This window comes from Myotis myotis, unplaced genomic scaffold (genome assembly GCF_014108235.1).
Source record: "Myotis myotis isolate mMyoMyo1 unplaced genomic scaffold, mMyoMyo1.p scaffold_m19_p_5, whole genome shotgun sequence".
NCBI lineage: Eukaryota > Metazoa > Chordata > Mammalia > Chiroptera > Vespertilionidae > Myotis > Myotis myotis.
In genome coordinates this window covers 102,890,514-102,918,492 of record NW_023416357.1, presented here as the reverse complement: position 1 = coordinate 102,918,492, position 27,979 = coordinate 102,890,514, and the positions used below count along the sequence as shown (strand labels likewise).

Here is a 27,979-nt window from a genome sequence, read left to right as displayed (position 1 = left end):
GCAAGAATAACTTTTACACCATTCCCACCCAACACTTGATTGGCTTTGCAGAAAATAAAGTTCTAAAAAATATATAAAATTCATTAAAAAAAGAAGTAGCCAGGTGGAGTGAACTTCAATAGTCCATTTAACCCAGTTCATCTAAATACCATTTCAACATGTACTCAACACAAAGTGAGTGACATGCTGTCCTCGCTTCCTCCCCACCGCGTGCGAAGGCTGGGGAAGGTTAGGTCTCACTTCAGGCCGGTGCACCAGCCCCTCTAGCCCCTCGTCCTCCCCATGTCACCTAGACCTGCCACTGAGGGCTGGCTGGGGCTTCCCTGGGACAAGAATGCTTGTCAACTTCTCCTCCAGGGGGAGCCACACCACACGCCTCGTGGCCAAGCAGGTCAGGTTGGAGACAGATGTGCTGAGCCGCCTGCTGACGGAAGGGCCTCTGGGTAGAAGCCCTCCCACCGGGCTCTGTAGCTGCCCAGGAACACTGCCCAGACATTCGAATGAGGATGCGTGGATGGTGCCCAAGGGTCCCCTCCTGAGGAAGTGTGAGGGCCCAGCTACACAACCCCCTGGTTTCCTGGCCTCTCATCTGTGTCTCCCTCCCAGTGACATCCTCTGGGGTGCTGCTCACCCGCATCACGCAGAGGGTCTCATCCCAGACTCCCCCACCCCATGGCCCTGGAATCCCGGGCTGCTAGACTGTGGTCCATGCTAAGCAGAAACAGGAAGCTGGCGCAGATTGTCTGGGTACAATTCCTTTATTTCTCCTGCTCAGACTTCCCACATTCAGATCTGCTCCCCCCACAGAGGACTCCCCACCAGGACTGGCCCCACCCCCTTGGAAGGGGCTAAAACCAAGGCGCAGCACCCACCAGCTCCCACTAAAGCATCTGAGTCACCTCATCAGAGACGGGTGGGGACTGGGGAATCACCTTTAAAAAACTTCCTCGGAGGGGAACAGCATCCCTGCTGCAGTCTCGGCAGCTCAGCCCAAAGCCCAGCGGCGTGGCCCAGAATCAGAGCCGCCCAGAACATGGCTCCTGGCCCACCCCAGCCCCCATGCTGAGAAGACCCGCCTTCCCAGCCTCGGTCCCAGTGGCAACAGCTATTCATCTGGACTCCAGCTCCAGAGAGCTTGGGTGGCATGTGTGACAGAACTCGGGTTCAGGCCCACGGGTGGTTCTCAGCTCTCCTCTGGCCAAGACTTCCTCACAGAGCCCATGGCCTCCCGAGTGCGGTTTCGGCCCAGGGCACACGCAGGAATCTGGAGAACAGCTGACTTCCTGACAGCCTGCTCCAGTCTGCTGCCCCAAGCCCTTGCCTTTGGTCCTTCGGCTGGGCCTTTGCCCAGGTAGGTCCCAGCTGCACAGGCCTATCACCTCACGGCCGCAGACTGGGCCGTGGGGACAAGGCCTGAGGCCTCCAGCTGGCAGTGTCCAGGCGGCGTGGTCTTTCTGGCCAGCACTGAGAGTCATGAGGAGCAGAGAAGCAGGATGGCCCCGCCCTGGGGGGCCTGCAGCACTCAAGTCCACAGGGCCCAGCCTGCTCGCTGTCTCACACACGTGAACACACCATGAACACACGCAAACACGCACTGAGATGCACACATGCACACGCGACCTCTCGCTGGCTCTGAGGAAGCGAGCATTTGCATGAATATCTGCTCCCTGAGGGCGAAGAAACAGGAGGATGGAGAGTGACATCCAAGGGGCTGAGGCAAGGGGGAGGGTGGGGAACATTGACAAGGTGCCCATCGATGGTCACGCTCACACACCACCTGGGCCATCCCGAGGTCTGAGGACAACAGATCTGCTGCCGCCCGAGGAGCGTGTTCAGGACCCCAGGTGAGGTGCCAGGGCCAGGGTCTCACGTTTGGGCCAATGAGAGCTCCTCCAGGCCCCCCTTCCCAAGCCGGTACCTGGCCAGATCTTTTCTGGTTACCAGCCCGACCACCTGTGGGAACAAAGCCAGGTCATAGGAATCCAGTGGCTCCACTCCTCCTCTGTGGAAGCATGTGGGGGGAGCAGCACAGTTTAGGGGAGACCCGGAGGTGGACATATGGCCAGTCTGGATCCTGGGCCTCAGAGTCTCCTGCAGAGAGCACCTGTGCACCTATGGCCAGGGCAGGCAGGCCAGCAGGAAAAGGGGCCCTCTGCCCTCCCTGGCTACTCACCTGATTGTGGTTGTCCACGACCACCAGATGTCTGAGGCCCAGGGCCCGGAACAGCTTGAACACCCGAGGGAGAGATGCCTCCTGCAATGTGGTCAGGGCCTCAGCTTGCCCACTGGCCCAGACTGGCTCCAGCCAAGAGCAGAGGCAGGACCCACCAAGCTCAGGGCTGGCCGTCTCCCATCACACCCGCCGTGACCAGGACATCAAGATGTGTCCTAAAGCACCCCTTCCCCCCATGCCAACCAGCCCTATCCCAGTCATGCTGCTGGTGTCTGGCTCTACAGCCATGCCCATCCCCCAATCTTTGTCCTGGGTGTAAGGACGGAGCTCTTCCCATTTCTCCATGGATTCCACCCCAGCCCTCCCTGGCAAGCCACTGAAGGCCACTCAAGACCCTGCAAGTGGGAATCAGGCACCTGGGGCACCGTATACGGGGAGGGGTTCATGAATTCAGAGAGGTCCATGGTGCACTCGCGCTCATCCTGGGACACATGGATGGACTGGATTGGGGGGAAGCGTGGGTAGGCATCCCGGAAGTCCTTCAGCCTCAGCCGCCGTTGTACCAGGCCCCTGTTGGACCGCTCAACAAACACCTGTGGGCAGCAGGTGACAGGCAGTGGGCAAGGCATGTCAGAACCCCAGCTCCCGGCCTGCATCTCCCACCACCCAGAGGTGCCGAGGAGCCTACCTTGTGCTTCAAGAGGACAATCAGCTGGGAGCGCAGGATCAGGCCCTGGAGCCGAGCTGACTGCAGGGAAGAGACAAATGGCCTTGTCTGCGAGCAGAGCCCAAGTCCTAGCACCTGCCTGCCTGGCTGAGGCCCTGCTGAAAGCTCAGAGGTGCGAACGGGAGGGCAGGCAGTGTCTGAGCAGCAGGTCCAGCACGTCTGCTCGGGGACCTTGGCTCTAGTCAGGCTCCCCGTCACACCCCCCATCAACGTATGGTCACAGTCGACGGGCACTGGCTTTGCCGAAGGCACAGGCTTGCTAACCCCCAAACACCTGGGAGGGGCAGGGGGACTCACAACGAAGAGCAAGGAACCAAGTGCCTGGGTTGCGGCATGTGCTGGGGGGAGATGCAGACCCGGCCCTGACAAAATTCATCCCAAACCTTTGGGAGTTGGGACTGGGTGGGCCACATGTGCTGTCAGGCCTCTCCTGACAACAGGCACAGCCACGGCTGACGGTGCGGCGTGGGGTATGAGCATGACACTGGGCCTGGCACTAACCTACCCACGGGGACAGCGCTCACACAGCTGTGGGACTCGGCTCCTTTCAGTTAGTGGACTTCCACCATAAACCCAGACAAGTCTCTATGTCCCTACAAACCAGCCCTGCCCATGCCCTGCTTGACAGGTACAGGGGAAGAGTATGGCTTCCCTGTGAGGGAGGGAGGCAGGACCTGGCCTGAGGCCATGGGCTCCTGTGGGACAGCAGCGGACCCAGGTCCACCCACCCAGGCCCTGTACCTGGGTATCGTCAGTGGACTCCACCACAGGGAACCCGTTGTGATTGGACGCCGTGTTGCTGAGCACATCCACGATGACGCCCACTTTCTCCCTCCTCCGCAGGCAGGTGACCGGCGTGCTCATCACCTCCCTGTGGGAGAGCACACACTCGTCCACTGTTGGCCACAGGGTCACAAACCATGTGTCCCTGGGGGTTCCTGAATGGTCTCTCTTCACAGCAGAAATGAAGTTCAACCGGCAGGAAGCTGCTGGACGCAGTAGCCACGAGAAGGGAAGTAGGAAGCCCGGAGGCCACAGAGCCCCGGTGCTGCCCTGGGAGAACTGCCCTGGGTGGTGCCTGCAGCCCCGACACCTGCAGAGCATCTCCCAGATGTTCGCACACAGGCGGGTGGCTTCCTTCCTGCTCCTGGCTGCCCACACCCACCCTGCCAGAGCGTCGGCACCACTCACTGTCCGCGACCTAAGTGTGGAGAGGAAGCCCCAGGCCTGCAGGCCATCAGCCTAAACCAAGACGGGGAGAGAGGTGATACCTGGCGGTGAGCGAGTGCGAGGTAACCGGGGCTTCCCAGTGCAGGAAGGGCACACTTTGCAGCTGGATGTGCATGTCGTACAGGCCCTGGGGAGGAGGGGACAGGCATCAGGCACAGTACTGACATGAGGGAGGGGTTCCAGGGTACAATGACCAGCTACCAAGGGGGGATTCAGGGAGAGCACTGTGCCTGTCTCTGAGGGAGGGGTCCAGGCACACTGTGCCTACCACCAACGTGGGGGATGTCTTTGCAGGGGCCCCCTTCCCTCCTCTGCTGCTACAGAGCCCAGTCCCCACATTCTCAGGCTCTGAGACCAGGGCATGGGGATGGGACCCACAATGAGGACTAGGCAGGCAGGCCTTTCCCACCAGCTGCACCTCAATGAAAATGTCTCCTACGATCTTGGCGGTCATCAGGACCAGCATGATAGGGAAGCCATAGGTCACATTGCTGGTGGCCTCCATCATGATAACTGTCAGGCTCAGCGTCATCCTCACGATCCCACCTGCCCAGGGAGGGAGAGGTGGGCTGGGGTGAGGTAGGGTGGTCTCGAGCCCCTGTAGGCCACTTCCACCCCGCCCCTCCCTGCCCACGTTCTCTGTGCAGGGCCCATCACCATCCATTCAGGAGGGCCCAGCTACACCCTGCAGGGAGTGGTCGATGACACTAAATTGAACACCCAGACTTCGAGCTCCATGAGGTACCTGCCCCTCCTGACCTTGGGTTGCCCACGTGGCAGACAGGACTCACCCAGTTGGGCAGCTGCTCCCATCAGGGCGTACTTGCCAGGGTCTGCCCAGATCTGTGGGGATGACACAGAGGTGGTGTTGGGGGTGGCACCCCCTGCTCAAACCCACCAAGATGCACGAGGCTGCCTGGGCTCAGCAATGTCACATCCAGGAGAGCTTATGCACATGTGCAAACAGCCTGCTCCTCCTTAGTAATACAAAGCCTGGAAATACCCACAGAGTGGCCCAATCCAGGACGCCCTGCACGAATCACGCCGTCGGCGTAAGCCGGAGAACTCGGCAGCACGAGACAGAAGGACACTCTGCGTATGGAGGAGGCAGAGCTACAGGTGCGTGCAGGGACAGAGGCCAGCACCATGTGTGCAGTGACTGTCATCTGCAGAAACGCCTGCACCGCACGACGAGGGAGTGCCAGGAGTGACAATCCAACACGTGCTACCAGATGAGCTCTGAAAACTGCACGCTCAGTGAGGGAAGCCAGACACAGATGGCACCTGGTGTGCACATAAAATTAAAATCAGGGTGTCCATGGTGGCAGGTGGAGAGGGAGGCCAGGGAGGCCGCGGGGCGCAGGGCAAGTCCTGTCACACACAGAGCCAGTCACCAGTGTCCGCAGCCTGGGCGCCCAATCCTTCCATGTCACCTTCGCTCACTGATAACCACTGAGTGTCTCCCCCCAACATTGTCTCTGGACCACACACATGGACGGCTACATTAATGGCATGTTCCTATCGAACAGCAGCAGCCAGAAAACTACGACCACGTAAAAGGACCAGAGGCTCTGAGGCGCTGACCACTGCACTGGGAGCCCACTGCCCTCACTCACAGTGGCCCCGAGGCTGGAGCACCAGAACTGCCCCTTCCCTCCAGCCCAGCTCTGGTCCTGAGTGCTTGTTGCATGGAGACCCCACTTACTGCGGCCCCGGTGAGGTAGGACAGTGAGATGCCGAAGAGCCGACCCCAGGCAGCCCCAATGAGCAGGGATGGGATGAAGACGCCAGCAGACACTGTCAGCCCATAGGTCCAGCAGGCCAGGAAAAAGTAGACGAGGGTGAAGAGGCCAAGGGTCATAGGGTTGTAGGAGCCTAGTAGAGAGAGGCTGGCCAGTCAGCACCTCCAGGTCATATCCTGACCCCTAGACACCCCCATGAGCCCCCGGAAGTGTCCCCATTTTCAGAGGCCAGAGCATGGGGTTTTGGGGCCTGGGTCCTTGGAGACAGGAGGATGGTTGCCCTGCCCGGGGACGGAGGGAGCCAGGGCAAGTGGGGCCCAGTGCAGCCAGCAGGACAGTGACCTGAGGCCAAGAAGGTGACCATTGAAATCGGTGTGCAAACAGCTGGCACCACAGGGGTCAGGAGAGAAGGCCACCAGCCACATTCCACACTAGGTAACTTCCAGAAACCCCAGAACAGCATGTCAGGAGGCCTGGTGCCAACTGCAGGCTTCACTCAGCACTTTCTAGAAAGGGCGTGGCCTTTCCCCACATGTAAATGCTTCTCTGTTAAATGTGTGGATTCCTGTCACGTGCATAAGGACCGGAAAAGTCCCAGCAGTCTTATTTGTGACAGAAAACCATCAGAGACAGCCTAAGGGTCCTAAGGGGCGAGATGACGCTAGAGCAGCACCAGGGAGTAGCACCATGGAAGAGTCTGACGCCATCTACTCTGGCTTCTGTGCCCAGTGTCGGTGGGCTGTTGCAGATCAGGCCCGAGGGGCAGGGCCCGTGGCGATGTGCATCTGACAGCGCTGAGCACGGGCACACACCTGGGGGGTCGTGGAAAAGGCCGACCACGCTCTTCTCCGGGGTGTTAAAGAAGGCGGCAGCCATGGAGTTGTACTCGCCATCTGCACAGAAGAGCTGCAAGGTTGGGAGAGAGGACGGGCCAGTGGAATGGGGCAGTCCTGCCCAGCATCAAGCGCCAACCACGTGGCAGGATGAGGTCGGGCTGCTGCCTCGGAGGGGAGGCAGGCTGCGTTTCTCGGGTCCATACCCACAGCCCCCACTTCTGAAGTCCTCCTCGTCCTTGTCAGGCCACATTCTGGGAGGAGGGCCGGGGAGACTCCAGCCCGAAAGAACACCAGCTTTCCCGACACCCAGCAGGCTGCCTGACCCTCTGAGGACACACCAGCCTGTGTTGTCCAGAACTCTGAGTTCCGCTGTGCCACCAGCTCTCCTGCCGGGACTGGGGAGCGAGTGCTCCTCCTCAGAGGCCTGCCCTGCCCCCTGCCTGGTGGCCCAACCTCCTACCTGGAGGGGGTAGGACACGGAGTTGCCTTGCAGGGGCTGGCAGTCCCGGGACGAGTAGATCAGCACAAAGGCGACAGTGGCTGTAACAGCGGCCACCAGCATGGCCTCAATCACCTGGAGGCAGGGCCGGTGGATGTACCTAGAGCAAACACTGGGATGGACCAGGCCTCTGGACACCTGGGCAGTTACCAAGGCAACCTGGGCCTGTGATAAGAGCTGATAGTACTAAGAGCTGATAATACAACACTAATTAGGGGGGTGATGCAGCACGTTTAGTCATCAACCTACCCAGACTCCTGCACGTCCTCAGATCATCTGGATGCTCTCCAACATCATTTAAGTTTTTGCAGAAGGAGGAAGTGCTTCCCCAAGCCCAGAACTCGCCTCCCCCGCCCCCCCGCCCCAAAGCTCCAGTAATGGCTCTCCAAATGGTAAGAGAAGCCGTGCCAGCTAACTATGCTCGGGCTCAAGATGGCCCTGGGCAGACCAGACTGAGGCCAGAAAGACCCTGACCCCAGGGCTGCTGGATCCACAGGCAGTGCCTCCCCTGCCAGGCCTCCCCTAGCCTTACCCCATCCATCCCCCAGCCCCATGCTGTCCCCTCACATACAAGCCATCACAGAGCAATGCACACTGGCAGGTGGCATTCCATGCGGCCCTGTGGGCACACGGCTCACAATGAGTCCATTTTCAAAGGCCCCAGGAGCCACAAATCAGGTTTCTCACCTAATTCGAAACATCGTCAGCCAGTAATTCAAGGCATTGAACACAGCCCCAAGAACACCACCTGCGGCCAGGAAGGAGTCCCGTGTAAGGACAGCTGGGCTGTCCAGCAGCAGAGGGACTGGGGGGAGGGGGGTCTGTGGAAATACCTGCGCTCCATCACCATGCTCTGATGGACAGACAGAGGGCCTTATTTCTGAAAGGCTTTGCCTTCCTTTCAGGGAAAAGGTTTTGAGGGTAATGGATGCTGTTGAGGGGCCAGTCCACTTTTTAGATGGGCTTCCCAATGGAGAAGCAGAGCTCTGGTTTCTTTATGGTGCGGGTTTCTCCCGAGGTGGCCCTGGAGGAGCCATTTCAAAGCGGGCCCTGACCCCACCACATGCTTTGTTCCCACTGGGGGCCGCCATCTCGAGTGATGGAGAAGTGTGGGGCCAGGTGGGTTGGTGTCCTTCTGGGGATGGCCCTTACCCACCACGCCCATGGCGATGAAGATGGGGATCTCGTGGATCGTGTACACCATCGTCTGTGCAAAGAGGAAGAGCAGATGTTCTGTGAGAAAATGTGTCATCAGTTTCTTGCCACTCAGACTTGACAGATGGGGAGGCAAGGGGGCAGGAAGGAGAGACCTAGGAACACGTCTAGTGACCCAAACAACCCAAGAGCTCCACTGTGTTCTTGTGCAAGGACGTCCCAGGAGCAGGGCCCCCTTGCAATGTCTGGCAATTGCAGTGTCTGGTCCCGGCCTTCCTAGAGGCACCGGTCTCTCCTACTCACCCTCCCTAAGCTGGTGCATGAGCGCCCAGGACCACAGTCTGTGTCACTGTCCAACAATCTGCAGATGGTGGAGGCAGCCCTGAAGGTGCCCCTGGGCTGGCTACCGGGGCATCCTCCCCTGCACAGCCAGGTTGGATGTGTGCTTCCCAAGAGCACCCCTGGCCCTGGTGCTTATGAACAGAGCTCAATCTCAGCGAAGAGATGGAGTTTCCCAAAAGCCCCAGGTCTCAGGCTGAACCTTAAGTAAACAGCCTGGCCGAGCACCGAGAACCAGAAACAGTGACTGGGACAACGGGCCACATTACCTCCGTGTCAAATCTTCCAAAATTGATGAGGCCAGGGCTGGACAGGTCCCAGATGTTTCCATGGTAAATGCTTAAGACGAAGTTCAGTGTGAAGGTGGAAATCATAGAAGCAAAGAACTGTGGGCAGAGAGAGAAACAAGCACCATCAGAACAACAGTACCCACCGGGAGGAACCTGGGAGCTGGGGAGGGGCTGCCGGAGAAGGGGCTGCTTCTCTTTTCACTCAGGAGGCACCTGGAGCCCCTCCAAAAGCTAAAGGACAGGAGGCTGGGCAAGCCAGGCCACTGTGGGGTCAAGCCAGGACAGAGCCGAGGAAAGGTGTATGAGGTCTGGGGGTTCCCAATGAGGAGTTCAAGGAGCCCCAGGGTGGAACAGTGACCCGACTGACAGGGGAAGGGCAGGAGGCAACACTTCAGGGTCAAGTGAGGTAGAGCTGGGCCATAAAAATCCAACGGGGCGTGGCTCCAACTACAGCTCAACAGGCCCCTCAGGAGAGGGCACCGAAGCGTGGGCCCAGAGTGTGGTGTCCACTGGACCACAGAGGACAACAAGGTGAGACGTGGACGCTGCCTGACCTGGGGAGAGGCGCCGTCTGTGGGCACTTACGATTCTCCACGTCAGGAACTGGTTCCAGAAGGAGGCACCTTCCTCCAAGCTGAAGAGGACCCCGCCTGGAACGCAGTGGCCCAGCCTGAAGTTTCTACCCAGGCACAGGGAGCTCCGCACCCAGAGCCCCTCACACCCAGACCCACGGCACCAAGCCCACATGAGAGGCAGCCATGGGGCCTTTCGGGAGGCACCCCACATCCTCTCCACCACCCAGCACCGAAGTCTGCAAACACCAAAACTATTCCTTCTCAAGGCACGGACAGCCTGGCTTGCCCAATACAGGCCGTCACTTGTCAACCAGGCAGGGCCCCTGCTCACCCACAGGGGCCCCAAACGCAGCAGACACTCCCGCCGCGGCTCCTGCCGAGACAAAGTCTCGCTTCTCCGTGTCTCTGCGGAAGTACTCAAAGATCTGCAATGGGGCAGAACAGACAGGAGCAGGACATTAGCCAGCTTCCCCAAGGGCACTTCTCAGAAAGGGACGGGGAGAGAGGCAGTGGAGGGAGAGGAAGAGTCTCTAGACAGTCAACTCATCAACTCCTGGGTTCACAAAGACTGCAGAACCGAAGAGGCAACAAGAGAGAACTTCCTTGCACACCAACAACCATGAGAAAACAATGAAGAGATTCTATCACAAGAATTAAACTTTAGGCCCTGGCCGGTGTGGCTCAATGGGTAGAGCATCAGCCCACGCACCCAAGGGTCTCGGGTTCCATTCCTAGTCAAGGGCACATACCTGGGTTACAGGTTCAATCCCTGGCCCTAGGGGGGGGGGGGGCATGTGGGAGGCAACCAATCAATGTGTCTCTCTCACATTGATGATTCTAGCTGTATCCCTTCCTCCCTCCCTCTCTTTCTAAAAATCAACAGAGAAAATAAACTGATGGATAAAACAGATCCAGAGACATAGAAGCATGGAACAGACTGATGAATCTCAGAAGGAAGGCAGGGGTGAGGGGTGAGGAGGTAGAGATTAACCAGGGAACTTATATGCATAGCCCATGGACTCAGAAAATATGCTGGTGAAGGCCTGGGAGGGGTAGGTATGGGGTGGAGGGGGTCAATGGGAAAAATAGAGAACATCTGTAACACTTTTAACAATAAAGATAAATTAAAAAGAAAAAAACTAAAAAAGATCAATGGAAAAATATTCTCAAGTGAGGATTAACAACAACAAAAAAAACCTTAAGTGTATTCTTGATTTTAAAAGACTGTTCTGTAAAAAAAATGTTAACTGTCTCCAAATTCGTATATACATTCAGTGCAATGCCCATCAAAAAGCTGGTGGCTTTCTGGGGAAACGTGACATTATTCTGAAGCGTATCTTGGAAACTAAGCATCTTCTGTCTGCCAGCACGTCACTCCTGACCTCTTTCTAGGTCACACAGGCCTTTGAGGCCATTTCCTCAGGGAAAGGCACACCCACCAAACCCTGCGAACCAGGCTCCGAGTAGACTCCTTGGCAGGCCAGGAGAGCAGGAGGGACCCGCCTTCCAAGGAACATTCATGGTCACCCTCATTGTCGACATCTGCATCAGGAGGACTCACCTTGAAATCTCGCTTCAGTGACGTTGACCTCCCCTGGGAAACCCCAGCAGCAATCACGGAGCCCGAGTGAATCATCGGCCCCTCCTGGAAAGTGCAGGACAGCCCCCATCAGGCGAGTTCAGGGAGAACATGGAGGGCAGAGGGACTCAGGCCCGAGCAGCGCTCCTCCGGCTGCATTACCTTTCCCACCGCCAGTCCTCCCACCACGGACAGGATCACACCAGATACTTTAATCACCAGCGTCTGGAACACAAAGGAGAGTGTCAAGTCTCTGATTACAGACTGCATGCTGTCTGAGAACCTGAGCCACAGCCCTGCACACAAAGCAAGACTAGTAACAAAACAACCAGCACCCATGAGCGACAAAGGCACTCGGAGGGGCCAGCACAACCGCTCCCCCTTGAGGTCACTCTGCTCCCCAGATGGGGGCGGGAGAAAAGCATGGGCGGAGGCACGCAGACCAAACACCGGAAATGGCCATGGGAGGAAGCCTGACTTGCCAGCCCCTTGGAATGAGTGTGTCATCAAGAATATTAAGCACGAGTGTTAGGAAAACTTTGAGAGATGGAAAGAGCACACAGCAAGGCTCCCACTCCACGCAGGTGCTCTCATTCTGGAATGCTGGCCCCTGTGAGGAACTGACAAACACAGCAGTGGTCACAGCACGCACACCACTGAAGCATTTCTCTGTTACATAAAATTGCAGAGAAAGTTTTCATCACTTTCCAAAGAAAATGTACAAAATCTTCCAGCACATCCATGCACATGCTCGTCAGCAGCACACAACATGGTCTGGTGAATTTAGGAGGTGCACGTGGACAAACAAAAGGTTTCTAACCCAGCAAAGAATCCCCATGATGGGCACCGTGCTCCCAGCCCAGGGGGTCACCTCCTCACCTTGAGCCGGACCACGTGGGGGATCTTCACCCCATTGAGGAAGCACTTGATCTGGGGGATCCCGCTGCCAGCAGCAACTGGCTGGAAGGAGAGAGAACATGGAGCTGGCCAAGCTGAATGAATGGACGTAGACTGGGAGGCCCAGGGAGACTCAGCCTCATGGGGCTCAGGGTGAGGAGGGGATGACATGGGACTGGACAGGACAGCTGCCTGGGAAGGGGCTTCCCACTTCTCCCCACCCCAGATGTAGAACGACCACTGAGGGGTGCAAATGCTGTGGGGTGTGGGAGGGATTGGGTGTGGAAATGGAAGGAGGTGCAGTGTCTCCCACAGGGGCAGAGTGGGGACGCACTAGGACAGACCAGAGGCACCTATCATGAACTAGCTGAGAGGAACCAGAGTTCCTCGATCTCCCTTGGGAGGGGGGCACCACACTGCACACCAGATAGAAGCTTCTGGATGTTTCCCCCTCTTCCTTCCAACACCTCATGATAAGGGAAGAGCACAGAAAGAGGCAGGCCCTAGGAAGGGCTTCTGGGAGAGTCCTGGAATGAAGGGACCCCAGGAGGGTCTGATCCCCTCAGGTGGGTGGTCCCCTCCGTTTGGACCACTGGGACCTCCTAGAAGTGAGCTGTGGGTTTTCCCATGGTCTTTGCCGTGTGGGGTGGACGTGGGTGCACCAGCAGGGTAAGGAGGGTGTTCTTACTGAGCCGTTTAACATCTGTACTAGTGTGACCGCGGGAACCTCACTGGCAGAAGCTGCAGTAGTTGAGCTGGAGCAGTTCCCACCATCCAGGGCTCCCTGGTGGCCGTACCTCTATGAAGGCAACAATCATGGAGCCGACCAGCACGAACGCAGAATTCAGCGTGGCCCACAGCAGGAGGGAGAAGGACAGCCCCCCTTTCTCCGTGAACTTGTCGATATCTGGGCTCATCAAGGACGAGTATCAGCTCCACCATCTGAGTACATCCCCAGCGTGCCGCACCCTGATACGAGCACGACCCCCAAGTACACAGCGGGGAGTGGGAGGCGGGGAGGAGGTGATGCACTAACTGCACATCTCAGAGACATTCCACTGCCCAGTCCCCACTCTCCCAGTTGGAGGGCAAACACCCAGGCCAGAGGTATCTCCTGTTGGGCCCGCTCTGGGATGCACAGTCACTCATGGGACCCTACGCTCTGCTCTAAGCTCCACCCTGTCTGTGCTGGGCCCCCTCAGAAAAGGATACTGTCCTTGACGACCTTGTATTTCAGGCCGGCCAAGTTCTCCACCATGATGTCGATGAAGCAGGCCACAAGCCCCGTGAGGATCCCTATCATGGCACAAATGACCCAGCGCTTGATCTCCACTGTCCGGAAGGCCTGAGGGGGAGGCACTAGTCAGAGGTGAGTGCAGTGGCAAGACATCAGCCATAGGCTGCTCTAGTGGCGACATGACTGGCCCTGGAATTCCCCAAGTCCATGATGGCAGCCTCAGGTCAATGTCTAAGAGATGATGGAGCATTGGGGTGGGGTGGGGGATGACATTCCCAACCAAGCCACAATCAGTTGTTGACATCTTGGCCACTGCAGCTGACATCTAAGAACAGCCTTCTTTGTTGTATTTGAAATGTAACACACACTCCCTTTCCTGTATCAGGTGTTGGGTGTCTCTTGCTCCAGAACACAAACCAGAACCTGCGGCACAGGACTGAGGGCAGGGAGATGGAGGGGACCCATCACCACCCCCAGGTGGGAGAGTAGCACCAGCCCAGCCCGTGGGTCCCTAGGGCGGTGTCCAGGCTGCCCGGCCAGACTCACCATGTGGTTGATGCGCCGCTCCTCCTCCAGGAACAGCTGGTTCTCACTGTTGTCATAGTCCAAGCTCTGCAGACCAGGGTGACACAGACAACACAGTGACTGGCCCTGGTGTCCCGGGTTCACGTCGGGCAGGGGGTGGGGGTGAGGCTGGAGGGGAATGAAGTGCCTGGGGCGGTATGGGGCAGGGGCACCCAGGGAGGAGGCCCACCTCATACTTGAGGGACAGGAGCTTCTCGTTGTGCGGGATCTCCTTGGGGAAAGGGTGAGGGGGATCCGTATTCTGCAGAGGAAGAGGCAGAGTCACACACTGACAACCTAGCACGCTGAAGAGCAAAGCACAAATGAGGAGAGGACAGAGCACGTGTCTACTCATCTCATGAGGTCACTACTCTCCTGACCCCAAAGCTAAACATGGATGCCACAAGAAAGGAACCTCACTACAAATACACACCCTTTGTGAACACAGACACAAAATTCTCAACAAGACGCCAGTGGGTTAGATCCTACAACACACCAGGAATGCAAGGGTAGTTTAACATCTGAAAATCAATTACTGTAATGTCTGTGGTACATTGGAGAATATATTATTGGTCTTTGTGCCAATTTCTAGCATCCGGCTCCTAAAATCCTGGGCATCTCTGGGTAGTGTCTTATGTGAGCTAATGAGCTGGAGGGACCATAGGGGCTCCTAGGCTTCAGGATGGGGCTAGTTGCCAGAGAGATCAAGGTGTGATTAGAGGACAGGAAATTTCAGTCCCAACATCAGTGGAGGGAGAGGGGCTAGAGATTGAGCTAATCACCCAATGACCAATGACTTAATCAGCCTGTGTAATGGAACCTCCATAAAAACCCTAAATGAAGGGGTTTGGAGAACTTCTGGGTTGGTGAACATGTGAGGTGCTGTGGGGTGGCGCTCCTGGAGGGCATGAAAGTTCTGCATCCTTCCCTGTGCACCTACTGTCTGCTGTTCCTGAGTTGTAGCCTCTATAATAAATCAGTAAACATAAATAAAATATTTCCCTGAGTTCTGTGAGCCCTTTAGCAAATTATGGACCTAAGGAAAGGGTCTGGGGAACTGTGATTTATAGCTCGTCAGTCACAAGCACAAATGACAACCTGGACTTGTGACTGGGGTCTGAAGTGGGGGCAGTAGGACTGAGCCCTTAGCCTGTGGTGTCTGTGCCAACATCATGCAGTTAGTGTCAGAATGAACTGACTTATAGGACAACCAGGTGGTATCCGGAAAAACAGAATTAGTTGGTGTGAGGAAAAACCCCCACATATTTGTTATCAGAAGTTTTGTGAGTGAAACAAGTGTAATGCCACTTTAATAGAATAAAGGACAGAAAATACATATGACCTCAATAGACAGAGAAAAAGCATCTGACAAAATTCAACCCCTCTTGCCTTAGCTGGTAGCTCAGTGGTTAGACCATCACTCTCTGCACCAAAGGGTTGTGGGTTCAATTCTCGGTCAAGGGTATGTAACTGGGTTGCGGGTTCACTCCCGCCCCCGGTTGGGTGCATGCAGGAGGCAACTAGTCGATGTGTCTCTCTCACAGCGATGTTTCTCCCCACACCGCTCCCTCCCACTCTCTCTGAAAAGCAATGGGGAAAAGATCCTCGGTGAGGCTAACAACAACAACAAAAATCAACTCCTCTTCATGATTAAAACACTCAACAACGAAGGATAGAGGGAATTTCCTCAACCTGATAAAGGCTTTAGCAAAAACCCACAGGTAACATCACTGTCAATGGTGAAAGACTAAGCTTTTCCCCTAAGTTCGGGAACAAGAGAAGGAGACTTGCTCTTGCCACTGCTATTCAGCACTGTGCTGGAGGTTCTACCATGGCAATTAGGCAAAAGAATGAAATAAAAAGCATCCAGATTGTAAAGGAATAAATGAAACTCTATTTGCAAATGACATGATTTTATATGTAGAAAATCCTCCAAAATAGACAAAAAACTGTTAGAATGCATTCAGTAAGTCTAAAGGATACAAGATCAGTATATAAATATAAAATTTATTTCTATGCATTGGCAACGAACCATCTGAAATGCAATTAAGAAAACAACCATAGCCCGGCCAGTGTGGTTCAGTAGTTGAGCCTTGATCTATGATCCAGGAGGTCACAGTTCGATTCCTGGTCAAGGCACATGCCAGGGTTGAGGGCTCAATCCCCAGTAGGGAGCATGCAGGAGGCAGCCAATCAATAATTCTCTTATGATTAATGTTTCGCTCTCTCTCTCCCTTCCTCTCTCTGAAATCAATAAAAATATTTTTTAAAGAAAACAACTCTATTTACAACAGCATAAAAAATAAAATATATAAAATAAAATTTAGCCCTAAAATACATATAACAAAAGTGTAAGATTTGTATGCTGAAAATTATAAAACATTGTTGAAAAGAAGGAACCAAAGACCTAAATAAATGAAAAGATATCCTGTGTTCATCAGAAGGCTTAACATTAAGATTAAACACAATCTCTAAATTCCATCTGGAAGCATTAAAGAGATTGACAAGCTGATCCTAAAATCAACATGGAAACGCAAGAGATGCCTCAGAGGCAGAACAACCTTGAAAAAGAAGAGCAAAGTTGGAGGACTCAAACTTCCTGACTTCAAAAGTGACTATAAAGCTACAGTTGTCATGACAGTGGTGGTGCTGGCTCAAGGACAGACCGAGATTAACAGCAGACAATCGAGAGTCAGAAATAAAACCTCACATTTATGGCCAATTGATTTTCTGCAAGGGTGCCAAGACAATTCAACAGGGAAAGTACAGTCACTTCATGAAATGGTGCTGGGAAAACTAGACATCCAAACGCAAAACTATGAACCTGAACCTGTACCTTACACATTTACAAAATTAGTGAAAAACGATCAAGACCTAAAAATATAGAAGTCTTAGAAGAAAACACAGCAGTGAATCTTTATGACCTTGGACTAGGCAGTGGTTTCTTAGATGTGACAACAAAAGCACAACCCAAGAAAATAGGTAAACCAGACTTCATCAAAATTACAGGGTTTTGTGCTTCACAAGGCCCTGTCAGAAAGTGAGACGACATCCACAAAACGGGAAAAAGTTTCTTCGAATCATGTATCTGATGAGCAATTTGTGTCTAGACTACATGAAGAACTCTTACAGCTCAATTATTAAAACAGGAATAACTTGATTACAAACGGGCTCAGAATCTAAATAGACATTTCTCCAAAAAAGACATACAAACGGCCATCAGCACATGAAAAATGCTCAACATCACTGGCCATCAGGGGAATGAAAATCAGGACCACGAGACACCCGAGGAGGAAGTCAAATGCAAGTCTGGATGGACATTTTCAGGACATGTTCCCCTGGTAGCTGTTGGACAGTCCAAGCCTGACACAGGGGCAGAAAAGGACATCACCGCTGTCCAGGGACATCCACCCCGAGATGCCCACCCTGCCCCCAGGGCCCTCCTCCAGCCTACCTGGCATCCCTCTTCCACCCACAGCACCCGCCCTGGCCTGCTTCCTCTCTTTCCATCAGCATTCAACACCTGTCACACACTTCCCCTACCTGGCTTGGCCTTGGGGAACATGGCCCCTCAGACTAGCCTTCCCTGGTCACCTAGGCTCTGGGGGCCCCAATGTCTGCTCCTCATTATCTCTGAACTCTGCTCAGCCCATTTCTGTCTCCGAGTTCTGTATGGCCCTGTCCGTATCTGTCCCTGAGCTCTGCACAGAATTGTCCATGTCTGTCACTGAGCCATACACAGAACTGCCCGAGGTCTGCACAGATTTACGCACGTCTCTCACAGAGCCCTACACCCGCCATCCTCTGGGTTTTCATTTACTGTCTGCCTTTGGCTAGGCTGCAATTCCACCAAGCAGGCCTCGTCTGTCCTTCCTGGGTATAAACGGGAATGACTCCCACTCACTGGGTCCAGAAGCTCATCGTCCGGCTCCACGTTGCTCATCTGTCCGATCTGGAAAGACGCCGAATGGGGCGACTGGAAGCAGAAGAGAAATGACAGGGCACTTAGCCACAAGCCCAAGCTACACTGAGCATCACCACCCCACCAGGACAGCCTGGCCTCATCTGGCCCTGCCGGGAGAGCACAGACCCACACCTACTGTGTGGAGGACGACAGCAGGGCCAGTGCTGGACCCAGGCCTGTCATCAAGATGTCCAGCCTCAGAATGGGAAGCCCAGGCCTTCCCTACAGCAGGGGCCCGGCCCTGCCCTTCCTTGTTTTAGTGAGCTTCAGAGATTAGACACCAGAACCCAGGGCTGCAGGCAACCTTGCTGGTGTCCTCCTGGCCCCCCTCCCCTGGCCAAGAAAAACCCGGGCCCAGAGCGCCCCCAACCCATTCTCCATGTGTTCCCCCATCATGAGACAGTGGTTCTGCCACAGGCCTTCAGGCCAGCTCTCCAGACACGTGGTCTGAGGCCCTCCTCTCCAGGGGCAGGAATACCCTCAAACCCCAGAACCCTCCCACTTTGAAGTGAGGCCACATGCTGGGACCCAGGGGGCAGGTCAACCACAAAGGACAGAAAACCAGAGGCGTGACTTCTTTTATGCCCACTGCTGGGCATGGCAGGGGCCTGGACTAGCAAACAAAACACAGGCATCAGTTACCTTTTCATTTCAGAGAAGCAACAAACCATGTGTTAGCTCAGTATGCTTCAAATATTGCATACTTGACCTCAAATATGATTCTTTGTTTCTCTGCAATGCAAATGCAGTTGGGTGCCCTGCATTTCATCTGGTAGCTACACATGCAGTGGAAAAACAAGCAGCCAGCCCACTCTGTGTGGCTCAATGGTTGAACATTGATCTATGAACCAGGAGGCCACGGTTCAATTCCTGGTCAGGGCACATGTCCGGGTTTAGGGCTCAATCCCCAGCAGGAAGCAGCTGATCAATGATTCTCTCTCATCACTGACTAGAGGCCTTGGTGCACAAAATTCATGCATGGGTAGGGTCCCTAGGCCTGGCCAGCAATTGGGCTCATTAGGGCCTTCCAGCTGCCAGTCGGAGGGCCTCCCTTCCTGGCTGCCGGCTGGGGCATTCCTTTGTTCCGTGTCACCCCCTGGTGGTCAGCGCACATCACAGCTAGTGATAGAATGCCCAGTCTCCGGTCGAACTTCCACAGGGGGCACTTTGCATATTAGCCTTTTGTATATATAGATAGGTGTTTCTATCTCTCTCTCCCTCTCCTTTCCACTCTGAAATCAATAAAAACATATTTAAAAAAGAAAAAAAAGGAAAACAAGCAGCCATGATAGGGCCAAAGTCTGCCGTACACTCAACAATGGACCTCAGAGGGGTATTCAGCCAAAGAGTGCACTGTGACTCCAGTATAGGAAGTTTACAGCAGGTGAGAACTGGCTACTTTTAGGGGGACAGGAAAAGTGAGGGCACGAGTGGGCTCAGAGGACATCAGCTGACTGGAAGTTGTCTGAATCTCCTGGCACTGCTGTAAACAATTGCAACAAATTGAGGGGCTTATATCAAGAGAAATGTATTCCTTCCCAACTCTGGAGGCCAGAATCCAAAATCAAGGTGTCAGCAGGCAGCACTCCCTCCCAAGGCCCCTTTCTGCCTCTTCTCGCTTCTGATGGGTGCTGGCAGCTCTTATTCCTTGGCATCTGGCCGCATCACTCTAATCTCTGCTTCCGTAGTCACACGGCCTCCTCATTGTGTGTCTGTCCAAATTTCCCTCTCCTTAAGAGGACACATGTCACTGGTGTCAGACTATGCCAATCCGACCTCATCTTAACTTGATCATGTTTGTGAAGATCCTATTTCCATGTGAGGTCCCATGCACAGGTTCCAGGGGCTAGGAGTGGACAGATATTTGGGGAGGTAACATGTGAGGTGCGTGTTCTACTTGAGAACATGCTCCACTTGCACAATGTGCACTTCTCTATGTACATATGGTGAACATCCGAAGAACAGGTGATTAATGAGAGAAAGAGCTGTTTTCTCTTCTAAAAACAATTGACAATGCCCCCAAACGGCTGAATCTTATGAGAAAGGCTGTGCTGACCCAGAAAGGGATCTCAGCTAAGAGTGAACTTGAAACAGGAGGTGGCCAGGCACTGGCTGCAGTCCCCACGCTCCAGACAGGACACACGTCATCTGGAAGCATGCCCAAGCTGCAAGTCCAACCACAGCAACACCAAATACACTTCTTTGGGGACATGCCCACACATGCAGACCGGCCAAGCAGACAGGGCACAAAGACGGACAAGCCCAGCTGAGCAATGCCCAGACAGCGTGAGTCTGACTGTGAAAGGAAAATGGGAAAACCGATTTGCCATCCAACCTGACAGATGGAGCCCACAGAAAGAGGCAGTCTGACCACTTTATCTTATTTGTCGCTGATCGTAAAAGCAGCTCAATTACATCAGGCAGTCCTTCCCACCACACCAAGGCAGCCCAGGGTTGAACCCCATAAAGCATTTCCTTTCACATCTAAACGTTTCTGGGGCCAGGCTGTGACCTCACACGCAGCCTAGAGAGAGGAGGGGCAGGACTCACTTGTTCAGGTGACAAAAGGTCCTCTGCACCTGGCCTTGATGCCAGATGAGCAGGGGACGGCACCCTGCGGAACCGTGTGGACCCAGGAGGGCGGATGAGCGGGAGGGGCTGAGCCCTGCCGCTGCCTTGGGCTGGGCTCTCTCCCTTCTCCACACCTTCATGTTTTCATCACCTCTTTTCTGAATTTTATGGGCATCTTTTAGGAACTATCTTTTGTGGTAAAAAGGCCATTTACTCAAAGTTCAATAATTTATTGGGTGTTGCATCTGTTTTCTTCTCTTTCCTTAAACACAAGTTAAATTGAATACTGATTCTTCTACGGACATGCACAATAGCCTGGCTGCAATCTTCCAGAACAGGATCTGAGTGAAAGACTTACATACTGTGCGGTTCCACTGACCTGACACTCTCAAAATGTCAGGCTGCAGGGATGAGAACTAATCAGTGGGGGAGGGGTGACTGTAAGAGGAGGACAAAGGGCTGTGCATGGTAACGGGCATGCTCTGTACCCTGACTGCAGTGGTGTGCTCACACAAATCTACACATGGCCTAATAGCAGAGAACCACATACACGCACTGTGCCGATGTCAACACGGGTTTCTGTATTGCACAATGAAAGATGGAACCACTGGATGAAACTGGGGGGAAGGTATGCAGGCCCTCTCTATACTGTCTTTCAATGTCCTGTAAGTCCATAATTACTTTAAAAATGTAAAAATGTATACACAAATGGGACATCCAACTGAAAATTCTGTGCATCAAAGGAAACAATTAACAAAGTAAAAAGGAAACCTATAAAGTGGGAGGAAATATTTACAAATTATAGATTTGATAAGGGGTTAATATCCAGAATATATAAAGGACTTGTACAACTCAATAACAAAAAAAACCCCACACACCTAATCTGCTTAAAAAAAGGACAAAGGACTTGAATAAATATTTCTCCAAAGGCATACAAATGGCCAATAAGCACATGAAAATATGCTCAACATCACGAATCACTAGGGAAAGGCAAATCAAAACCACAATGAGCCTGGCTGGGGTGGTTCAGTGGTTGGATGTCGACCTATGAACAAGGAGGTCACAGTTCGAACCATGACTTCCTGGTTAGGGCACATGCCGGGGTTGTGGGCTCGATCCCTAGTTGGGGGCATGCAGGAGGCAACCCATCAATGATTCTCTCTCACTGATTTATCTCTCTCTCCTCCCTTCCTCTCTGAAATCAGTAAAAATATATTAATAAAAGAAAACTACAGCCGTAACAGGTTTGGCTCAGTGGATAGAGCATCGGCCTGGGGACTGAAAGGTCCCAGGTTCGATTCCGGTCAAGGGCATGTACCTTGGTTGCGGGCACATCCCCAGTAGGGGGTGTGCAGGAGGCAGCTGATTGATGTTTCTCTCTCATCGATGTTTCTAACTCTCTATCCCTCTCCCTTCCTCTCTGTAAAAAAAAATAAATAAATAAATAAAAATAAAAAATAAAATATATTTAAAAAAAAAAAAAAAACACTACAATGATACCACCTCACACCTGTGAGTTTGGCCAGAATAAAAACCCAAATAGAATAACAAGTGTTGGTGAGGATGATGAGAAGTTGGAAGCTGGTGCACTGTGGGTATGAATGCAAAATGGTGCAGGCACTATGGGAAAACATTATGAAAGTTCCTCAAAAAGTTAAAAATAGGACTATCATAAGATGCAGCAATTCCACCTTTGTATATATACCCAAAAGAATTAAAAGCAGGATCTCAAAGAAGTATGTGTACACTCATACTCATAACAGCATTATGCATAACAACTGAAATGTGGAAGCAACCCCAATGTCTATTGGTGATGAGTGGGTGAACCAGGTACAGTATATACATACAATGGAGTATTATTCAGCCTTAAAAAGGAAGGAAATTCTACAATATGCTATAACATGGATGAACCTCGATGACATTATAGTAGGAGAAAGTAGCTGGTCACAAAAAAACAAATACTGTGTGATTCTCCTTATTTGAGGTCCCTGGAATAGTCAAATTCATAGAGAGAGAAAGTAGAATGGCGGTTGCCAGAGGCGGGGGGAAGGGGAAGTTAGTGTTCAGTGGGCACAGTTTCAGTTTTGCAAGATGAAGAGTTTTGGGGATGAAGGTGGTGATGGTTGTGCAACAATGTGAATGTACTTAACACCACTCAACTGTACACTTAAAAATGGTTAATATGGCCCTGACCGGTTTGGCTCAGAGGATAGAGCGTCAGCCTGCGGACTGAAGGGTCCCAGGTTCGATTCCGGTCAAGGGCACGTACCTTGGTTGCGGGCACATCCCCAGTAGCGGGTGTATGCAGGAGGCAGCTGATCAATATTTCTAACTCTCTATCCCTCTCCCTTCCTCTCTGTAAAAAAATCAACAAAATATATTTAAAAAAATGGTTAATATGATAAACTCTGTTATATGTTTTTACCACAAAATTTAAAAACAACTTAAAGGTTGTTTGCTGTCCTATTCTGCTGCTCTGCATTCTAACATCCTTCAGGCTCCATGCTCAGCACTGAGCGCGCAAGACCTCAGCTAGGGGCTCAAGTCGAAGAAAACAAGTTTCCCAGAAACAAGGAAGTGTAAACTGTAAGACTTGAGCTCAATGGGGGGATGAGGAGGAGGCACTGAGGCTGAGACCTACAGGAAGAAAAGGAGCAAGTTGTGCAGGGGAGGGGCAGATGGGGTGGGAACTCTGCGGAGGGGGTGTGGGGTGCCTCCCAAGGCCTCTGGTTAGGCCTGGGGTCACTCTTGTCCCTGAGCTCTCTGCACTGTCAGGCCATGGGTTCTGTCTGTCGCTCCAGACTGTGAGCTTCCTGAGGGCAGTGGCTGTCCCGTCCACACTGGTCTTGGACAGGAGCCCTTGGGGAGGAAGCAGGTGGCCAGTTGGGACCCTACAAAGTGGGGCTGAGGGTCAGTGGATAAAGAGGAAGGACAACAGGACAAAGACACTGAGGCAGAGGACTTCCTGGAGGGGATGCCCTGGTGGTGGGAACCACCTAGAGAAAGGCAGGAGCTCACTTATGATGAGCAGAATTCAAGGGGCCAGATGACAAATGACGGGCCCACAGCTTCCCTGCAAGCCCCCCACCTCCCTGGCATGCTTAGATGTTGTCTGTGGCTCTGGGCCACCAAGGCAAGGCACAGTCTCATGTGGTAACCCCAGTTCCCAGAGAAGTAAGATCCCAGAATGATTCTAAACACCCCCTGGGAATTCTCAGACACAGCTTCCCATAGCAAAGGTCCCCGGAAATGTCCTGCACTTACAACCACTGTAAATACCCAGCCCCCGCCCCAGAGCATCTGTTTCTGGCTCAGATTTCCTTCTATAAGTTCTTAAAACTGTCCACTTCCTACTGCCCACACACATGACCATGACTTGCTGGCTGGCCTCACCCTCTCCATGCCCCAGCAGCAGACAAGAACTCACTGGCTAACCAATATCCCACACGAAGGGGACAGCAACCTACAGGTAGCTCTGAACGCCTGGTCCTGGATGGACAGAGGCTGAGCTCAGGTTTGTCCCCAGCCCACCATGCCCAGGGTCACGCCTGCTCCTCCGCACTGGGCACTTAGCAGCTTGACCTGGGCACAGGGCAGCCGCTTGACCTCACTCTGCCCGGAGAAGCTGCTTGAGGAGCGGGGCAGGCTGTGCCTGTGCTAAGGTGGCAATGACACCATGATCCAACTCTGGACATCCTGCAATAAAAACCCTAAGGGCCAGGAGGTGATGAGGTCAAGTTCTCACGTCCAGTTGACCAGAGCATTCCCATAGGGCAGTTGTTGGCCTGGGTCTTCATTTTAGTTCAAATGGCCCTGGACTGAGAGCAGCTTACAAGCTGCCTTCTGCTGCAGCACTAGGGAGGGTGCACCAGGCTAACCGTGACCTCAGCCTGCTGGTCCAGAGCAGGCCCTCCCTGCATGAAAGCCAACACCAAGTGGCTCAGCTGCCAGGGGAGCTGCACATGAATCGCAACCCAAAGACAATCACTTTTGTTCAGCTGGCTATTTTGTCTGGGCTTTTTTAATCCTCACCCGACGATTCGTTTAGAGAAGGGGAGAGAGAGAAACAGAAACATCAATGCCAGAGAGAAAAACATCAATCAGTTGCCCCCTGTATGCACCCTAACCAGGGATGAACCCACAACCTAGGTACGTACCTTGACTAGGAATCAAACCTGCAACCTTTTTGGTGTGCGGGATGGTGCTCCAACTGAGCCACCCGGCCAGGGCTGTGCAGCTGTTTTCAATGCAGCCGAGAGTGACTAATGTTTTCTGTCTTATGACAAGCACTGTGCTCAGTGCTCACATTTTTAACTGCTTTGCAGATGAGGTACCTGGGGCACCTGGCTCAGGGAGGTGCTCCTCATACAAATGCCTCTAGTCTCCCCTTTGCATTTGTTCGCACAAGGTGGGCTAAAGATTCTTTAAATAAAGGATGCTTTCTGTGTCCGGCCTAGGTGGTGGGGATAAAGCAGCTGTCCCCTGCAGGTCTGACCTGACTTCTCTTTCCAGTCTCCACTCCGATTCACTTTCCAATTCCAAACTCTCGCAGGATTGCAAACACACATTCCCTTGTTTCCCATCTGGCTGTTCACCTGAGGCTCTTGCACTCTTTAAAAATGTACCCAAATAGGACCTCTCCTGCCCTTGGAGCCCCTTACACAGTCCTCACAGAGCACTGGCCTGTTTCTCCGTGAGTCTGGAGCTAGTAGGAAGCTGCTTCGTGCAACTCTGTGTCCCAGGCAAACTGCATGCAGCCAGGACAAAGTAGGTGCGCAATAAATTATTCAAAAAGTGTTTAAGAGCAGCTAATCTGTTCTTATTAATGCAAACAGACAAAAAAGCTTGCATAGATTTAAGGGAACGCTTTTTAAGGGAGGAGATCAACAGGCTCCTTAAAAAAAAGTCAACTCAAGTATCTAGTTGCAAAGAGAAGTGGGAAACCCCAACATATTTGTTCAGTCCCAAGATAAACCCAAATCCAACCTCAAGGTTTCCAATCCCTTTACTTGTCAGCCCTTAAAGCCAGTTTTATACTTCTTTTTATAGACTTCAGATAACTTTATTTTATTTTTTAAATTCTCATCCGAGGATATGTTTTTACTTATTTTAGAGAGAAAGGAAGGGGGAGAGAGGGAGAGGGAGAGGGAGAGGGAGAGGGAGAGGGAGAGGAGGGAGGGAGGGAGGGAGAGAGAGAGAGAGAGAGAGAGAGAGACAGACAGACAGACAATCAGTTGCCTCTGGCACATGCCTTGACCGGGGATTGAACCTGCCATCTTTTGTTACACGGGAAGACGCTCCAACGAACTGAGCCACACCAGCCAGGGCCAGTTAACCTTCTTTTAAAAGAGGAAAGAAAACCAGAAATGTTGCAAGAAAATAACAAAGCACCCACATCCCCACCACGGCAAGTTTGCGACTTTAGACCTGACACAGAAAGCACCTGAGCAGGCTTCTCTCAAATGAAGCTGAGCAGCACCCTCCCAGCAAAGGGCAGGCTCTGACCTTCACTGTCTAATGAATTTCTAAGGGGCTGGGGAAACCTAACCATAAGTTCTAGAGAAACAGCCTCCTCTCCCTCCTAGTCCTTAAACACTATACAATTATGTAAAGGGCAGATCTAGAACAGGAGGAGAAAAAGTAAAGAATAAGCACAAAACAAAATCAGACCAATCAACAAAAGTAGTGCATTAACTAAAAATTAACACAACACATAGGAAAACATTTAAAGACACAAACTGCATCACGGACATGTTGAGTACATTTCAACCACCCTGACTTGTTGCTTAGTGTGTCTGGGTGCAATGAATCGCTAAGGGAAACGGAGTGCAAGGACTTATTCCTAAGATCGCCCTGATTCCTGTAGAGAAGAGTGGTGGACTTCCTCAGTTAATCTCATTGAAAAAGAAAACTCTGCGACCTAAACTGTTAAAATCTGGGAATCGTTAAACTAGTTGCTCAGGCATCTATCACAATTTTGAGAGGAAAAAAAAAAAAATACTGCAGAACCGGATTCACCTGAGCAGAATTCCATTTGCCTTCCCTTTAAAGCCATTTTGGAGTGAACTGTCAGGAAATATATTAGCTTCGCGCTGTCAAGGACATGACAGCAAGCGTGCTAGCCCGCCCACCTCGCCCATAAAACACCCACGTGTAATGGCGAGGTCCACCTGCTCCTGGATCCCTGCTGGGCAGCTGGCCCAGAACTTACTCCCGAGACTCCGGAACGCAGGGCCTAGCTTGCGATGCCAGCTTTGCCATTTGCCAAGGGAGACCCTGGGCGCATTCCCGAACCCGTCCGCGGCCCAACTTCCTTGTCTTTACAACGGGATGAAGCACCGAGTCCCCGCGAGGCCCCGCTGGGAACGCGCAGCGCACGCAGCACCGGCCCAGCAGAGCGCCGCCGTCGAAGGACCCTTGGCCCGTCAGAGCCCCAGACCCCGACTCGCAGCGGCCCACGGCCATGCGGCTCCCGCGGGAGGGAAGACTGATGCGCGGACCCAGGGCCGGCCCCGATCAGTAGGAGGCCGCCCCGCCGCCCGGCCCGCGCGGGGCCCGGAGGTGTGGAAGTCTCTGCCGGCGGGCGCCCAGGCGCGAGGCCTCAGTCCGCCCGGGTTCCTCACCTGGCGGGCGGCCGCAGGCCCTGCCCCGTTCAGCAGCGGCGAGCCCTCGCCGGCCGGCGCCTCGGGCCGGGCCACCCTCCGCAGCAGCGGCGCCGCCTCATCGTCATCCCGGTCGCGGCCGGACCAAGACACCTTCTTGGAGACGTTGGCCATGGCCCGCCGCGGCCCCGTGTTTGTTCTCGTGACCCGCGCCGATACCACGTGACCTCGGACAGCGTCCGCATGACTTTGGTGGCGTCCACGTGACCGCGGACGGGGGAGAGGGCGACCGCGCTGGGCCTTCTGGGAGTTGTGGTCCAGGCGCCCGGCGCGGTGTGGCGGGCAGGACCCGGCTCTGTAGCATTCGAGGTCTAGAAGGGGGCTCACCCGAGTCTGGTGGGAGCAGAACCCCCTCGAGTAGCTCCAGGCTGTCAACCTAGTCCCAGTCCGTCAGACCCAACCAACACTTAGCGGAGGGAAAGAGGACCCGGAACAGGAAGGGAGGGCGGGGAGAGGTAAGGGTCTCTCTCTCCCAAATAATAAGTGTGGAAGGAAGGATGGAATTATTAACATCGCCATTTACCACCGCCGTAGTAAGGACTGATTTAGGCCAGAATCATTAGTGCAAGCTGAAGCCGTTGGGTTAAGGTTTGTTGGGAAACAATATGTACGCAGTCTCACAGTATCTCCCTGCAGATTATTTATAATGAGGAAGGGAAAAGAAACCTGCTGTAAGAAATCTGGCAGACTTCATCTGAACCAAGGACAGGCTTAGCATCACCATCATGCGCTGGCATCGTCACAAGCCTCCAGCTGTGCTGCACTGGGCAGGGCGCAGCATCGCTCCTGTAGCATTCCTGTAGAAAATACTTTCCTGCCCTATCCGGTTTGGCTCAGTGAATAGAGCCTCGGCCTGCGGACTGAAGGGTCCCGGGTTTGATTCTGGTCAAGGGTATATCCCGGGTTGCAGGCTCGATGCCCAGTGGCTCCGGGTGTGAA

General features: G+C 53.5%; 1 protein-coding gene across 2 annotated transcripts; it reads right to left on the bottom strand.

Annotated features, from left to right (window-relative positions):
• Positions 1 to 739: 739 nt before the first annotated feature.
• On the bottom strand, positions 740 to 27,207 carry CLCN7 (chloride voltage-gated channel 7). Of its 2 annotated transcripts, XM_036308992.1 has the most exons (25): positions 27,002 to 27,207; positions 17,748 to 17,819; positions 14,034 to 14,105; positions 13,826 to 13,891; positions 13,255 to 13,387; positions 12,840 to 12,949; positions 12,025 to 12,105; positions 11,308 to 11,370; positions 11,128 to 11,211; positions 9,898 to 9,991; positions 9,577 to 9,641; positions 8,971 to 9,087; positions 8,360 to 8,414; positions 7,895 to 7,955; positions 7,169 to 7,307; positions 6,685 to 6,778; positions 5,836 to 6,005; positions 4,922 to 4,973; positions 4,549 to 4,676; positions 4,172 to 4,257; positions 3,642 to 3,771; positions 2,862 to 2,921; positions 2,590 to 2,766; positions 2,174 to 2,254; positions 740 to 1,953 (listed from the first exon to the last, which is right to left on the bottom strand). In XM_036308992.1, the coding sequence occupies exons 1-25, from the start codon at positions 27,152 to 27,154 to the stop codon at positions 1,867 to 1,869; spliced, it is 2,430 nt and encodes an 809-aa protein (XP_036164885.1). In that variant the 5' UTR covers positions 27,155 to 27,207; the 3' UTR covers positions 740 to 1,866. The 2 variants fall into 2 exon arrangements, with proteins under 2 accessions (XP_036164885.1, XP_036164886.1); XM_036308993.1 differs by lacking the exon at positions 17,748 to 17,819.
• Between the last annotated feature and the right edge of the window lie 772 nt (positions 27,208 to 27,979).

What these genes read in the sequence shown, in the direction of transcription:
- CLCN7 (XM_036308992.1), bottom strand. Translation starts at nt 27,154, where the DNA reads ATGGCCAACGTCTCCAAGAAGGTGTCTTGGTCCGGCCGCGACCGGGAT. An exon ending in ATACAAGGTCGTCAAGGACA is followed by an intron (nt 12,950 to 13,254) that starts GTATCCTTTTCT and finishes TGATGAGCCCAG; the next exon opens with ATATCGACAAGTTCACGGAG. An exon ending in CCGTGTCCTACCCCCTCCAG is followed by an intron (nt 6,779 to 7,168) that starts GTAGGAGGTTGG and finishes CCAACCTTGCAG; the next exon opens with CTCTTCTGTGCAGATGGCGA.